The following is a 13476-nucleotide window of genomic DNA, read 5'->3' as shown; positions in this document are numbered from 1 at the left end:
GATTGCCAATCAGCTGTTTGTCGGTGGTTTGTTTCGATAGTTCGATAAATAACAATTTGAAATGAATGAACCATCACTGCACGTCGCGCCGCAAAGTTTATCCCGTTTAAGAAAGTGAATTATAATAATTAATAGTATTAGCTTTGTGAGCTTTTAATAAATTGTGTTTACTAACAAAGAAGTGTGCTAACAATGGCCCATTGTTCAGGAGGAAGAACTATTTACAATACATTGTGCAAACAGGTGAGACATTTGGCGGGCAACTTATCCCGTTATGGGGGCTCCTTGGGGCGGTTGTGAAAATTAAGGTAAAACTGTTGCGTAAAAGATATATGTATATAACAAAATAATAAATACAATGAATACTAATTGCATAGTTTGATATCATATAATGGAAAAAAGAATAATAATCAGTTTGACCAACAGCTATAAAACAATGATTAAACGATAACAATCAATATTGATGTATCGATGTATCTATATATATCGATTTACGATAACAAACAAAAAATCTGAAGAATTCATGGCGCGGCATTTAAAAAGAGTTAGGAAAATAAGAAATAATTTATTTTGTTTTGAACTCAAAGATGTTTGCAAAAAAGAATTAAAATTATAGAATATTTTATGTGGGTTTTTTAAATTCCTTTCTTTTTTTTATAAGTGCCCTTGAGTTTCATTTGTTTTTCTTTAAATTTTTGTCTTAAATTTAAATAGAGAACCTTGATTTATTGACTCATTTTCATTAATAAGCACTTTTGAGATTATAATTGGTGTTTAGGTTTTGATTGCTCATGTAATTTGCTTATAGTTTACCTACTCAGTCTCTTTTTCGGTCGTTAAGAAGCCTTTTGTGTCCTCTCTACTTGGAGGAAGCTTTAAATTTTTAATGTTTCAAGGCAACGCCCAACCAATTTTCATAATTATTTCTATTCTCTAACCCGAAAGTTGCACAATGTCCATAACAATATAGCAATTTGCTGTTGTCCGAACATATAATTTTCGACTGCTAATTGACTTCGAACCCCAAATGCACATGGCATAAAAGTCTACGACTCTAGGTGCTCCTTAAACAGTTGGCAATCACTTGTCTTAAGGATATGCAGAACATACTTGAAGTTGAGCTTGAAAGGATTGATGAGCAGCCAAAATTGGGTTTGGCTTGGGTGGAGTTCAGTGCGTATGCTCTGGGCATTAATCTGGCACCAAGAAAGCGCAGCTCTAAACCAATGCCATTGTGAGAATGTCATCCCCAAAAACTGAAGAAAAACTCCAATGATTTTCCATTTTCAGTATACGGATCTTTGCAGTGCTAATCAATTTGTGGATCATCTATAGTTTGGTTGCTTTCATTATGGCCAACTATCAGGTGTCCTTTGAGGCTTATGTGGAGGTTTGTCAGTCTATAATCAGAATATAATATGATTTATAGAAACTTTTTCAATTTAGGCTGTCCTGCTGACCTTTCAATTGTCCGTGGGTGTTGTGAAAATGTTTCATTTTCAAAATTGCCTAGAGTCCTGCATTCAATTAGTCTATGCCACAGAAACGGGAGATGTGCTTAAGTCTCTGGGTATCTTCGATTTGAGTATGAGAGTGAGAGACAAAATATAAATGAAATTAAATAACTTTCTAATTTACATTTACAGAATTGCCCAGAAAACATCTCTTAAGCCAGGCTTTGAGTACAATAATTGTGGAAAGTTGGCTAATAATCGATCGGCAAGTGATGTTCTTCTTCAAAGTTGTCTGCATGCCTGTTGTATATTATACAATGAGGCCATATTTTCAATATATCTACGATTGCTATATCGTGGCAGATGAATATTGTGAAATGACACTGAGTAAGTCAATTCGAGTTGAGAATCGATGAGAGTCTATCAATAATTATTGAGTTTAACTTTTAATAGCCTATCCAGCCATAGTGCCTTATTTTCAATGGGGTAACCATGAATATCCTTCATATGCCATAAGGTTTTTTCTTTTACAGTCAGGTCCTGTTTGGTGCTTTTTTGGTAAGTTGTTGAATATGACTAAAAGCCCATGGAAAATAGTTTTGTCTTCTTGCAGCCGTCTTTGGTTTCAATAGCCTCTTTGTAATCCTAACCAGACACGAGGCTGGACTTTTGCAAATTCTTCGACATTTGGTACAGAATTCTACCTCTGATGCTGTTGTACCCAAGCATTTGCGAGTCAACTACTTGCAATGTTGTGTGAGACTTTTTGCTCGCATTGCTAGGTGAGGCACGTGAAAATGTTTCAAAAATATGTATTATAATTTATTACGATCCCCAGGCATCATAATCAAATAGAGAATCTTTTCAAGTACATAATTTTGGTGCAATGTGCCGTGAGCAGTATACTAATATGCATGTTGCTTTATAAGATCAGTACAGTTTTAGTAAGTTAAAAAACGGAGACCAAATTCGAGAAATCCACTCATTTCCTTTTGTTTCTTTTTTCAGGATGTCGGCTGGGTATGGATGGGCATGATCATGGCATACTTTGTTACCATAACTTTGGAGATCAGTTTATATAATCTGAGTGCCCAAATTGTGGAAACGCAAAGTGAATTACTTTATCTCGATTGGTATAACTGCTCCTGGTATAGCGAAACAACTGAGTTTCGATTCATCATTAAAATGATGTTAATTTTCTCACGACGTACGTTTGTTTTGAGCGTCGGAGGATTTACCAATCTCTCCCATAAGTTTTTAGTTCAGGTAAGTTTCGTATCGCATTTTCATGAATCAAAAAGGACAATATATATATTCAAATTTGCATATTTTAAAGGTCTTTCGCTTAAGTGGAAATTTCTTTTTACTTTTACGTAATATGAACAACAAATAGAAAAAAATATACATAAATTCGTTGAATAATAAGGACAGAACAAAATTACAACGTTCGAAAACTTTTTATTTTTCTTTCTTTTTGTTTTTTTTTTTTTAAGAGGAGACAAAAAAAAAACACTTTCATTTTAGGCAAAAACTTATAGGCAAAAAGGAAAAATATTGTATAAAAATTGGCACATTAAACGTAAATGTTAATAATATTAATATATATATAAAAGTGAGAATATGGTGTAGATTTCCAGTGGGAAAGGGAGAGGAATCATTGCTGAGGAGGTGGGGGGAAAAGAAAGGCAAATTGGAATTTGCCGATAGATAATAGAGAGATTTATAATACAGTCCACTTGGCGACTCTTGGGCAAACTACATGGATCTATTGGATCTACATAAAGCACAAATTGGCAGTTATACAAAAAAATTTCACAGTTACGAATCATCATATATATGTATGTATATATATATATATATTAATATATATAAATTTAGTTGGTATATGGCATATAGTATGCAAACGATCAGGCTTTAAAGCTTTACGTTTCATTCGTATGTTTATCTGATTTGAGTTTAGGTTTTGTTTCGGTTTCGGTTTCAGTTTCGTTTTCGGTTTCTAGAGAAAAATGATTCAACTAAAAGAAGAACTAATATTATATATAATTTCATTGCAACGGCTCTAAACTAGTATAATCCGAATTTGTTCGTCTTGTTTTGTGTTACTTAATTGATAATTGAAGTAGTTGGTATTTTTTATTGTTGTTGTTTCATTTTAGTATTAGATGTGGCATTTGTTTTTGTTGGTTTTTGTTTTCATGGCTCTAGGCGATTACGTCTGAAGCAGCCATCGGGCAGTGCATCGGATATTAAACGTATGTTGTCCACTTCGTGTATAAGTTCCGTTAACTCCAATTCGTATTTATCGATCAGTTTCTTCTGCGCATTTCTTTGTTCTCGATACTTTTCAATGCGACCCGTTAGATTGACACGAATAATATCATTCTCCACAATGGCCAGACGATTTTCTGTGAATATATGTAGATATATATATATTTAGATAAAGTTTTTCATAAACTTTTCTAAATGACTTACCCAGTTTATCCAAATCAGCTGTATTGATATCCTTTAGATTCTCCAACTCATCCTTAATGGCAGTTAGATCCGCATTGACCTTTTCAATTTGCTTCTGGGCCTCTTGGGTATCAGCCTTGGCCTGTCCCACTTTACGCTTGGCATCATCGACCAGATTATCATCTTTGGTAGAGTTCTCCTCCAGTTTGAATATATCATTTTCGGTTAATCCGAAACGATATGTTAGCTGATCGGCCTCATAGCGTAGATTACGAGCAGCCACCTTAGTTTCATTGGCCTTGCGACGTATCAGTTCGGCATCCTAAATTAAAGAGGAACAAAACAAGAGAAAAAACCAATTTAATTGCTTTTCTCTGCCATCATAGTCTGTAGTCGAGGTAATAACCTTTGAGGCCTGTTCAGCATATTTCTTCTGGGCCTCTTGGGCATTCTCCTTGGCTTCGTTGGCATTCTTATTTGCACCATCGAGAGCCTCATCCGCCTGACTAATCAGATGTTTGGCATTTTGAATTTCCTGCTCGATGCTGGGAACCGTTTGTAGGGCCTGATCAGCCTTCTCCTTGGATGCCTCCACATCCGACTGGAAGCCAGCCAGAGTGTTGTACGTGTTGTTGGCCTCCTTTAGGGTATTATCACCCTGTTTTACAGCCTTGGTGGCCTTCTCGAAGGCTGCCTTGGCCCGCTCCAAGAGCTCAATGTCATCTTGTTTTTGTTTTGCGGCCCTGAAACAGACATAATTGTTTAATTTTTTGCCAATCATAGAGATTAACGTGCACCTACCTCTCCAGCAGCAATGTGCCCAATTTCTGTTCATTCTCAAAATCGGCATAGATTTCTCCATTGTTGTTGGTCAACTCGTTTATCTGTTTAAGTAGTTCGTCGGCTTTTTCATTGGCTGCCACAGCATCCTTTTTCAATTGATTTATGTCAATGTCGGGCTGGGTCTGGCGATTGACATCGTTGAGAAGGGTCAAAGCGGCATCGTAAACCTCATTCGCCTTACGGAGAGCCTCCTTGGAGGTTTGAGCCACAGCGCCCAATGACTGCTTGACTTGGTTCAACTCGAGACGCACCTCGGACTTCAATTCCACACTGACCTTCTGCTGCAGATCGATGGCGTTCTTGGCTAACAAGAGGGCCTTCTCGACGGCATCCTTGGCATCTTTGGCATTTTGCAAGTCGAATTGGGCCTCCGATTCGAGGCGATCGGCCAGGGCACGTGCCTCACGCGAGATGTCCGATATCTGCTGCGATTGCTGACCAAATTCCTCGGACTTATTCTTGGCCTTGGCCAGTGCTTGAGATCCCTCTTCGTTCAGTAGATCAATGGCCTCCTGTAGCTCCCGTTTGGCATCCTCAATGATGCTATGGAGTTCGGTGTAATTGCGACGTGCCTTGGCAATCTCCTCATTGGCATCCTGCTGCAACTTATCGGCACTCTCCAAATGATTACGCATGCTGTCCAAACGCTTATGCAGATCATCAATGACCTCCACATAGGTCTGGCCACTCTCGCCCGAATTATCGCGCGCATCCTCAGCCAGAAGGGCGACTTTCTCTTGCACTGCCTTCAACTTGGCCTCGAATTCCTCATCGTTGGTCACCGGAGTGCGGGCAATCTCATCCAGAGTCGCACTGAGATTAGCCAATTTGGCTCTATGAAGATTGGCGGCATCCTGCACAAGATTATAACAGTCTGGACAATCGACGCAGCCGCGATGTCGATCGTATTTATTCTCTTTGCATCGATCGCAGCGACGGCCCTCGACATTATCGTTGCACGGACACTGACCATTCTGATCGCACTGGAATCCCTTCGAGCCGCTCTCATCGCAGTCACAAGACTTGCAACCTTCCGGCGAGAAGCCATAGAAATAATTGGCACACTGATCGCAACGCAGACCCACCACTCCGGGCTTGCAGTGGCATTGGCCGGAGTACCGATCGCATGTGGCATTGTAACTGCCCACAGGATCGCACAAGCAGTTCTCACACCCATTGCCCGAACGTATATTGAAATAACCCGGCTGGCATTCACCACAATCGCGTCCAATAACATTCGGTTTACATTGACACTGGCCAGTGACCTGATCACACTTGGAAATGCTTTGTTCATCTTGCTCCGTGCCGGCGGCATAACAGCTACACCGATCGCATTTGCCATGTGGCAAGGCCAATGGATCGCCAAAGTGTCCGGGCAAACATTGATCACAATGCTCACCGGCTGTATTATGGATACACTTGAGACACTCGCCCGTCGTGCGGTTACAATTGCCCACGGCATTCGGGTCGACATTGCCGTTGCAGTCGCAGCTTTTGCAGGTCTGGACAAAGCCCAAGAGTCCGGTGGGGTCGCCATAGAAGCCATCACTACACTGTTCACAACGAGAGCCAAAGTAACCCACTGGACATTCCGTACAGATTACCGTGTCGCCATTTATCTGCAGACAAGCGCCATCATTGGGGCATGGGCAGCGTTTGCAGTCGTAGGGAGTGCCTCCCAAGGCATTGCCATAGTAGCCCTTGGCACACTGGTCGCAGTTGTCCCCGAAGGTATTGTGCTGACAAATGCAGCGACCTGTCTCCGAGTCACAGATATCCGCATGTCCATGGCAATCGCATGGGATGCAGGGCATGAAAGGACCTCCACGCGCCGGACTATGGCGATAGCCCGGAGCACAAGACTCGCAGAATTGACCGAGATAACCCTCTGGGCAGGTACACTGTTCTATCCAGGTGGCCGGCTGACCAGCTGCTCCCCGATGCGCCGTCTGCAATTCCACGTCATCCAATATAGCCTCACCCTGCACCGAGTAGGTGGCACGTATCTTGATGGCTGTCAAATTCGATAGAATCGAAAGGAATCCCCGTGCGGATTGACTTGGCTGCCATCTGTAGTCATGATGCTCATGCAAACGGAACGTATACTCCTTGACTCCCTGATCTGGGATGCCATTGTTCTGGGCAAATATGGGCAAAGAGATTTTACTGCCGGCTCCCTCGAGTATAACATCACTGGCACTTGTGCTCGGTCCCACCTGACCGACCAGTTGCAATTTGAATTTCAAGTCCCGATTATAGGAGGCACGCTGATCGCCCAAGAAACGATCGGGCGCCTGGAAGTAGACATATTCATTGCCCTGGGCTGTGGTGCCTATACTACGGCTATATTGATTGTATTTGATATCGACATCACGACGATTTAAATCGATCGCTGTCCAGCGTTCCTTGTGCTTATTGAAGTTCGAGGTGACGGCAACAACCGAATAACCAGGAGCAGTCTGACACTCAGAGGTATGACCATAACAGAAGCAGGGTGTGCAGCCGAAACGATTAGATTTGTCCAAATTGAAGAAGCCCGGTTTACATCTGGAAAGAAAGAAAAGCAGAACGAAACAGTAGAAAATCTTTGCCGTTTAAATGGAGTTTGGAGTTTCTTATAAGCTGCACTTACTCATTGCATCGTCTGCCCTCGACATTCTCCTTGCAGAAGCAAATGCCGCTCTCCGCGTCACAAGCTGGCGTATTATCCTGAGAGCCACGTCCATCACAGCCACATGGCTGGCAACCATGTGGGCCAAACTGATAGTAGTTGTTGTCGCAGCGATCACACTTATCGCCCGTCACTCCAGGCTTGCATTGGCATTTGCCATGGCTGTTGCATTGCAGGGAACGTGAACCCACGGGGTCGCAGGCACAGTTGATGCAATAGCCATCCTCCCGCATATAGAAATTCTCCTTGCAGCGTTCACAGTTGGGGCCATCGCGGTTCTCCCGGCAATCCAAACAGTGACCACCATGGCCGGTTAAATTGAAGAGATGTGAATCAAAGTAACATTTGTCTGCCAAGCCATTGCAATTGCAGGCTACACACAGCGGCGGCGGAGGGGAGAGAGAGAACAAAGATATGGTATTAAGCGTAGATTCCATGAACAGAATTTTAGGGGGTAGTCGGTTAATTACAATTGATAAGATACCATTGGGTACCCGAGGCTATGAGATTGGTTTCAAGACTAAAGTCTTCGTAGCCTTGAGTGAATCCCACTAGATAGCCAACCGCAACAACTGGCCACCACCACAGATCTAACATGACTGAGGCGATTTTTGTGTCTGACTAGACGACAAGTTCAACCGTTAAGTAACGGCGAAGTGGATTGTCCTTTTTTAGAAGAGGCACTCGAAGAAAAAGCTAGCCAACGCTTAAGTAACCTGTGCCCAAATGCTTTGTGCTCTTCTTCAAACCAGTTTACTACCTACCTTTGCACTCATTCACCTCGGTGGAGGTAGCCCTCTTCCATTTGACGTCATTGTACAACGGCAAACAGCGATCACAGTCCGGTCCATCTGTATTATGACGACACTCGCAGACTAAGGTGCGTTCACCATGCATCCCGGTGCTGGCCACGCATTTGCTGGCATGTCCATTGCACTTGCAACGCGCACCCACAGCAATGTCACTGATGGCATAGAAATACGATTTGAGTACCTGCGAATCACCAAAGAGCTCGTCACCAAACGTATTCAGGCGATCCAATGTGATGCGTATATCGGTGGCAGTGACCCAATCCTGTAGTTCGAGGCTACGCTCGAAGTTGATACCACTGGGACGACCCTCCAGCGTGGAGAAGGCAATCTCACCGTCGCGCAACGGCGAGATATCACTGTACTCGCTGGTACAGAGAGCATGTGCCTCACCCTCGCCCTTACGGATGGCCCGAGAGTCGGGCAACGAATACGTATCCCGACAGGTGGCACTATAATATTGATACGGAATCCAAGCGCCATTCTCCGATGTTCGCTTGTAGATGGTAAACGATTCGGGACGCGGTGAGCGGAACAAAATGCGCACATAGGTTATGTCATACGATTTGCCTGTTGGAACGATTAAGCCATCAAATAATACATCAAATATTGACCTTTTGATCAAGTCCAAGATCATTTGTCTTCAAACTTACGCAAATGTAATGTCAAATTTACATGATTCGGATGCTGAATGCCTTCGAACATTGTTTCCGATTGCCACCAAGTGGGATTCTGTGGATCATGCAGATCCGTCAGGAATAAAGGATTGTGATCTTCGTATCTGCAGAATTCACAATTCTTGTGATTGGGATTCATGGTCTGTATGCAGAAATGGTTGTCGCCCAATTCGCCGCAAGTGTTGGTCGATTCAATTTGCAATTGATAGGCAGCATTGATGAATTCTGGTAAACATTTCTAAACGATGAGAGAGAAGTGGAACAAGAGAAGTTAGTTAAGAGTTATGCAGCTGATCCCCCAATTTTAGTCACTTAGACTTGAGTTCTCCAAAGAATATAGAAAGCAGATCGTAGAGTTAGAATTAAACGATCGTGTGAAAAACATGAATTTGCCGCCTCCCCATTATCTACTTCCATGTTGAATGCTCAATTAGTTTGTATGTCTTCATTTAAATTAACGCTTAATTCGCTTCAATTGGTTGAATTCACCCGAGAGACAGTAGAGAGACTCAATGAGAGAGAGACATCTCCCCCTCTACTCACCTGCGGTCTGCCGTAGGGATCGTAGCATTCCAAAGCCGGCATAAATGTGGTTCCCCTCAACTCATGTCCACCCGCTGAATTGATGGGCTGTCGCTGAACTGCCAATGTGAATGATGTCCAACAGGTTAACAGCAAGAGGGCAGTTGGCAGTTGGAAACACAAGGAGGAGGAGGAGTAGGAGCCGCCTAGACTCCTCTTGCTAGGCTTCATTCTACTGGGTGGGAATAATAGTCGTCTACTAGCTAAAGGTGGGTTGGTTTCTCTTCTATGTTTGTTGTTTTAGTTTTGTGGCACAAATATTTGCCTTAAGGTTTTTTGTTTGTTTGTGGTTTTTCTCAAAATCTTCTTCTCTTTGTTTTTTTGGTAATTCAATTCATAATTAAAAATTTCCTTTTTAATTGCATTTCCTATATGATGCTGATCTGATCTTCTGTTCTTCTTCTGGTGGTGTTTGGTTTGTGAGCGGCCTCATATGTACGCTGAAAGAATTGTTAGATATAGTCAGAGGGTATGAATATATACGTATGTATGTATGTGCATATGTGTGTGTATGTATGTAGTCGCATCTCTTAGCATATGTTGTCCATATTGTTGCTTTGAGTTCAGTTCATTTTTTTTTTTAATTAGTTTTCGTTCATCAAATAAACTTTACTTCCACCCAATCTCCCTTTGCCCCCGCTATTTACTCTCCAATCTGTCTGTCTGCCGCAATTTGTGTAAACAAAAGAAAAAAAAAACTGCAAATGAAAAAGAAAAAAAAAAAAAAAACAAACTCAACTGGAAATGAGCTAACAGCTGAAATTTCCTATAGGAGAAGACTATATTAGATGTGCCTCCCCCGGAATGGGTTGTCTATGTGTGTGCTCTAAGCTATTTTGGAACTTGAAATAATTCTCAACGATGATTTCATCTACTCCGCTCACACACACAAACACACACAGACACACACATACTGACACTAAATGTTTGCAGCAATTACATGAAGGCACATTTAGGTTAGTTGGAATGGTTTTTTATTTTTGATATCTTAGTAATGCATTTTAGTGATTTAGTTTTGCCTCGTACAGCAAGGTTAGATTCATTTAGTTAAGCTATTCTTTTTTCTATCTCTTTTTATGTATGAATTCAGTTAAGTTGAGGCACTAATTAACAAATATTTGTAGAGTGTTTACTTAAATAAAGCTGATGATATCACTGAGTTTTAAAAAAGATGGTCAAAAAAGACGGCCGAAATGAAAACAACCAAACCAAATCCATCTTTTCAATTCATTTATTTCCTTCAATACAAGAAAATTCCAGTTCTTGTGAGTCGAAATCGGTTCAAAAGGGCATTGATAACACCCGACGATCATGTGCATCCCACGATTTATCTGAATTTGCTGTATACATACATACATATATCGAATTTTAACCTACTTAAAGTATTACATTATTCATGTATTTTCTTTACTAAAGAAGTTGAAGCTTTTAAAGTTTAATCAGGCAGATTATAACTTGAAGGCACTCCAGAATAAATTTCCTTGCTATTTTAATTATATAAGAACACATTACATTCCTAAAGTTCCCCACCATCTTGATACTTTAAACTGAAACAATATTTATATTAACACTATTGTATTTACTATAATGTTGATTATCAGATTCCAGAGATTTCTATGTAAAAATTAATGTTTTTATTATTAGGAAATTTATAGAACTTGATTCCATAACAAGATATCGATTTACTTTTTTCCCTCAGTCTCTTTCTTTCTACCATTAATGAAGTGTTCAGACTTATGTTGCAACCAGATGGGGTTAAAAGTTGTAAGTTTTACTTAAATCTATGAAAACCTCAAGATTATATTAGCTCGTTCTATTCCAAGTGCTGGGCTTAAAGGACATTTATGTTGTTTTCACGTTTATCAAATTTTATTTTATCAATGATTATTACACAAACACACACACATCTAGAGAGGAAGACACACACAGTTCTTGTTGATCAGGGGATTTGAGACTTTTAGAAGAATTTTTGTTGCTTGACTTTTTTTTTTTTTTTTTGGTTCTTATCTCTGGTTTGAATTTCAGAAATTAGAATTAAGAATATTTTTAGTTGATTGTTGTCAGGTCCCAGTTTCGATTTCGGTTTCGGTCTCGCTCCCAGTCCAGTCCCGGTCTCTCGTAGTTGTCGGTCTCAGATTTCTCAGCTACCATATGAACCCTTTGCTGCTGCTGCTTTGAGTTGAGTTGAGTTCAGCTGAGGCCAACACATAGCGATATTTATATATATATATATATACATGTATGTATATAGCACGGAATGAACGAACACATCCGCTCCATTCAGATTTCATTTCATTATTTTAGTGTTTCTTTCTTGAGCATCTACCAAGTTGTCGACGAGATATGCGCGCGCGGCTATGAGCGAACACAAGTTCCTTTTGCGATAAGAATTTGGGTCTACGAACTAGAGCGGGGCGCGTATTAAATACATAGTTTTTGTTTTTTTGTTTTTTTTATATGAGTACGAAGGGGCAAGTAAATCATCGCAGTCAGACTGATTTGTAGTTTGTACAGGGAACAACGTATAAACGTCTAAAGACGTTCATTTTTTGGATGTCACCTTTTGCTGTGTATCTTTATTGCAGTGTTTGTTTTTATCCACTGTTTCTTCATCGACAGATACACTCACATACGCACACGCACACACAGGCACACAGGTACACTCACTCAATCAAGAGCAGGTAGAGGAAAATCAAAAGAAATCACTCAACAAAAAGAAGGAGGAAAAATATATAAAAACTGCACTCGGCAGATACTTTTACACGAAACTTCGTTTTCTTCGGTTTTTGTTTTTTTTTTTTTTTTTTTTTGGTATCTCACAGATGCTTTAGGGCAGGGCCCGGCACAAAGAGAGCGCTAAAAAAGTTTAGTTGTATGTGTGCACTTGCTTGTATGCGTATGTTGCTTTACACTGCGCAAAATTAAACTTCATCAAATTCTGCCTCAAATCAAGAAAACGAGTGCAGCAAATAATCTTATGCAAGAAAAAGATAGAGAAAACAAAGCAGCGATCAATTTTTTCATGTGTGTTCTCTCAACAAAGCGACATAGATCTGCTTGTGTCGAAATGCTGAGGGAAACTAATCAACCACCCTCATCCTCTGTGTGAGGACTTCGGCAGCCGTTCGGTTACACGCATACGAGGTGCCGAACGTGTTCGTCCCCCGGGGGATATGAGTGCCGGGCTCTGCTTTAGGGCGTTTATTTTCGTTTCATTTTGTGTAGATACATTTTCTGTATTTCCAACTGCATCGAAAAAAAAAGAAAGAAGAAACGAAACAAATAAAACAAAAAAAACATCGGGGAAAAAAAAACACATGCTGCACATTTACAGCCAAAAAATTGAGTTTTGGTTAGAATATTAATTCTTGTTGCATTTGGTGTGTCCGTTTTAATTTGTTCTTTCTTTTGTATTCCTCTTTAGCACAGTTTTTCACTTTTCTGCTGACTTTACCTTATTTATTTAAGTTTTCATTACAAATTGTTGCCTTGTGTAATTGAATCACCACATTGAAGGCAAGAACTCTGTTTTTTTTTTTTTTAAGTAAACACAAAAATTAAAAAAAAAAAAATTAAGAGGAAAGATACGTTTTGTTGTTGTTTTGAGGTTTTCTTTTACAAGCAAACAAACGGGCAACCGAACAACAACAACAACCACAAGAAGAAGGTTACCCAAGAAAACTTGAGATTGAGACGACAACTCCTCCGCACAGAAAACTCCAAGCGGAAACTAACCCGTCGGTCGTGGTCGTCGTCGATGATGATCTTCACTTACTCCGTCCGCACAGAACACCACAGGCAACCGCTAACGAGGACGTCCAATGCTCAACTGACTACCTAACCACACAACTCGCACTCGCACTCATTCAACGATCTTTGCTGTTGTTTGTTGCCTCCGCCTCCGACTCCGCCGTCCGCTTTGTCGTCGTCGTAGTCGTCGTGATCACGATCATGCTCAACTCGACTCATGCCTTGCCATGCCCTGT

The 13476-nt window shown here is 40.8% G+C and overlaps 2 protein-coding genes across 2 annotated transcripts; one reads left to right on the top strand and one right to left on the bottom strand.

Moving 5' to 3' along the window:
* Positions 1-202: 202 nt before the first annotated feature.
* Positions 203-2862, top strand: LOC6639564 (odorant receptor 67b; the record flags this gene model as incomplete). Its single annotated transcript, XM_047012086.1, has 9 exons — positions 203-243; positions 1291-1390; positions 1447-1585; positions 1647-1841; positions 1908-2012; positions 2068-2236; positions 2293-2398; positions 2463-2720; positions 2791-2862. Coding segments are annotated over 9 exons (1170 nt in total), but the record flags the coding sequence as incomplete, so codon positions are not given.
* Positions 2863-2959: 97 nt separating this feature from the next.
* On the bottom strand, positions 2960-9797 carry LOC6639565 (laminin subunit gamma-1). The gene is made up of 8 exons (XM_002062468.4): positions 9452-9797; positions 8885-9146; positions 8187-8801; positions 7384-7795; positions 4710-7298; positions 4315-4651; positions 3930-4230; positions 2960-3862 (listed from the first exon to the last, which is right to left on the bottom strand). Exons 1-8 carry the CDS (start codon positions 9659-9661, stop codon positions 3651-3653), a joined length of 4938 nt encoding a protein of 1645 aa, XP_002062504.1. The 5' UTR covers positions 9662-9797; the 3' UTR covers positions 2960-3650.
* Between the last annotated feature and the right edge of the window lie 3679 nt (positions 9798-13476).

The sequence above is a fragment of the Drosophila willistoni genome, assembly GCF_018902025.1.
Source record: "Drosophila willistoni isolate 14030-0811.24 chromosome XR unlocalized genomic scaffold, UCI_dwil_1.1 Seg144, whole genome shotgun sequence".
Lineage (NCBI taxonomy): Eukaryota > Metazoa > Arthropoda > Insecta > Diptera > Drosophilidae > Drosophila > Drosophila willistoni.
The sequence above is the reverse complement of the archived record's forward strand: the minus strand, read 5'-3'. Positions and strand labels throughout refer to the sequence as shown.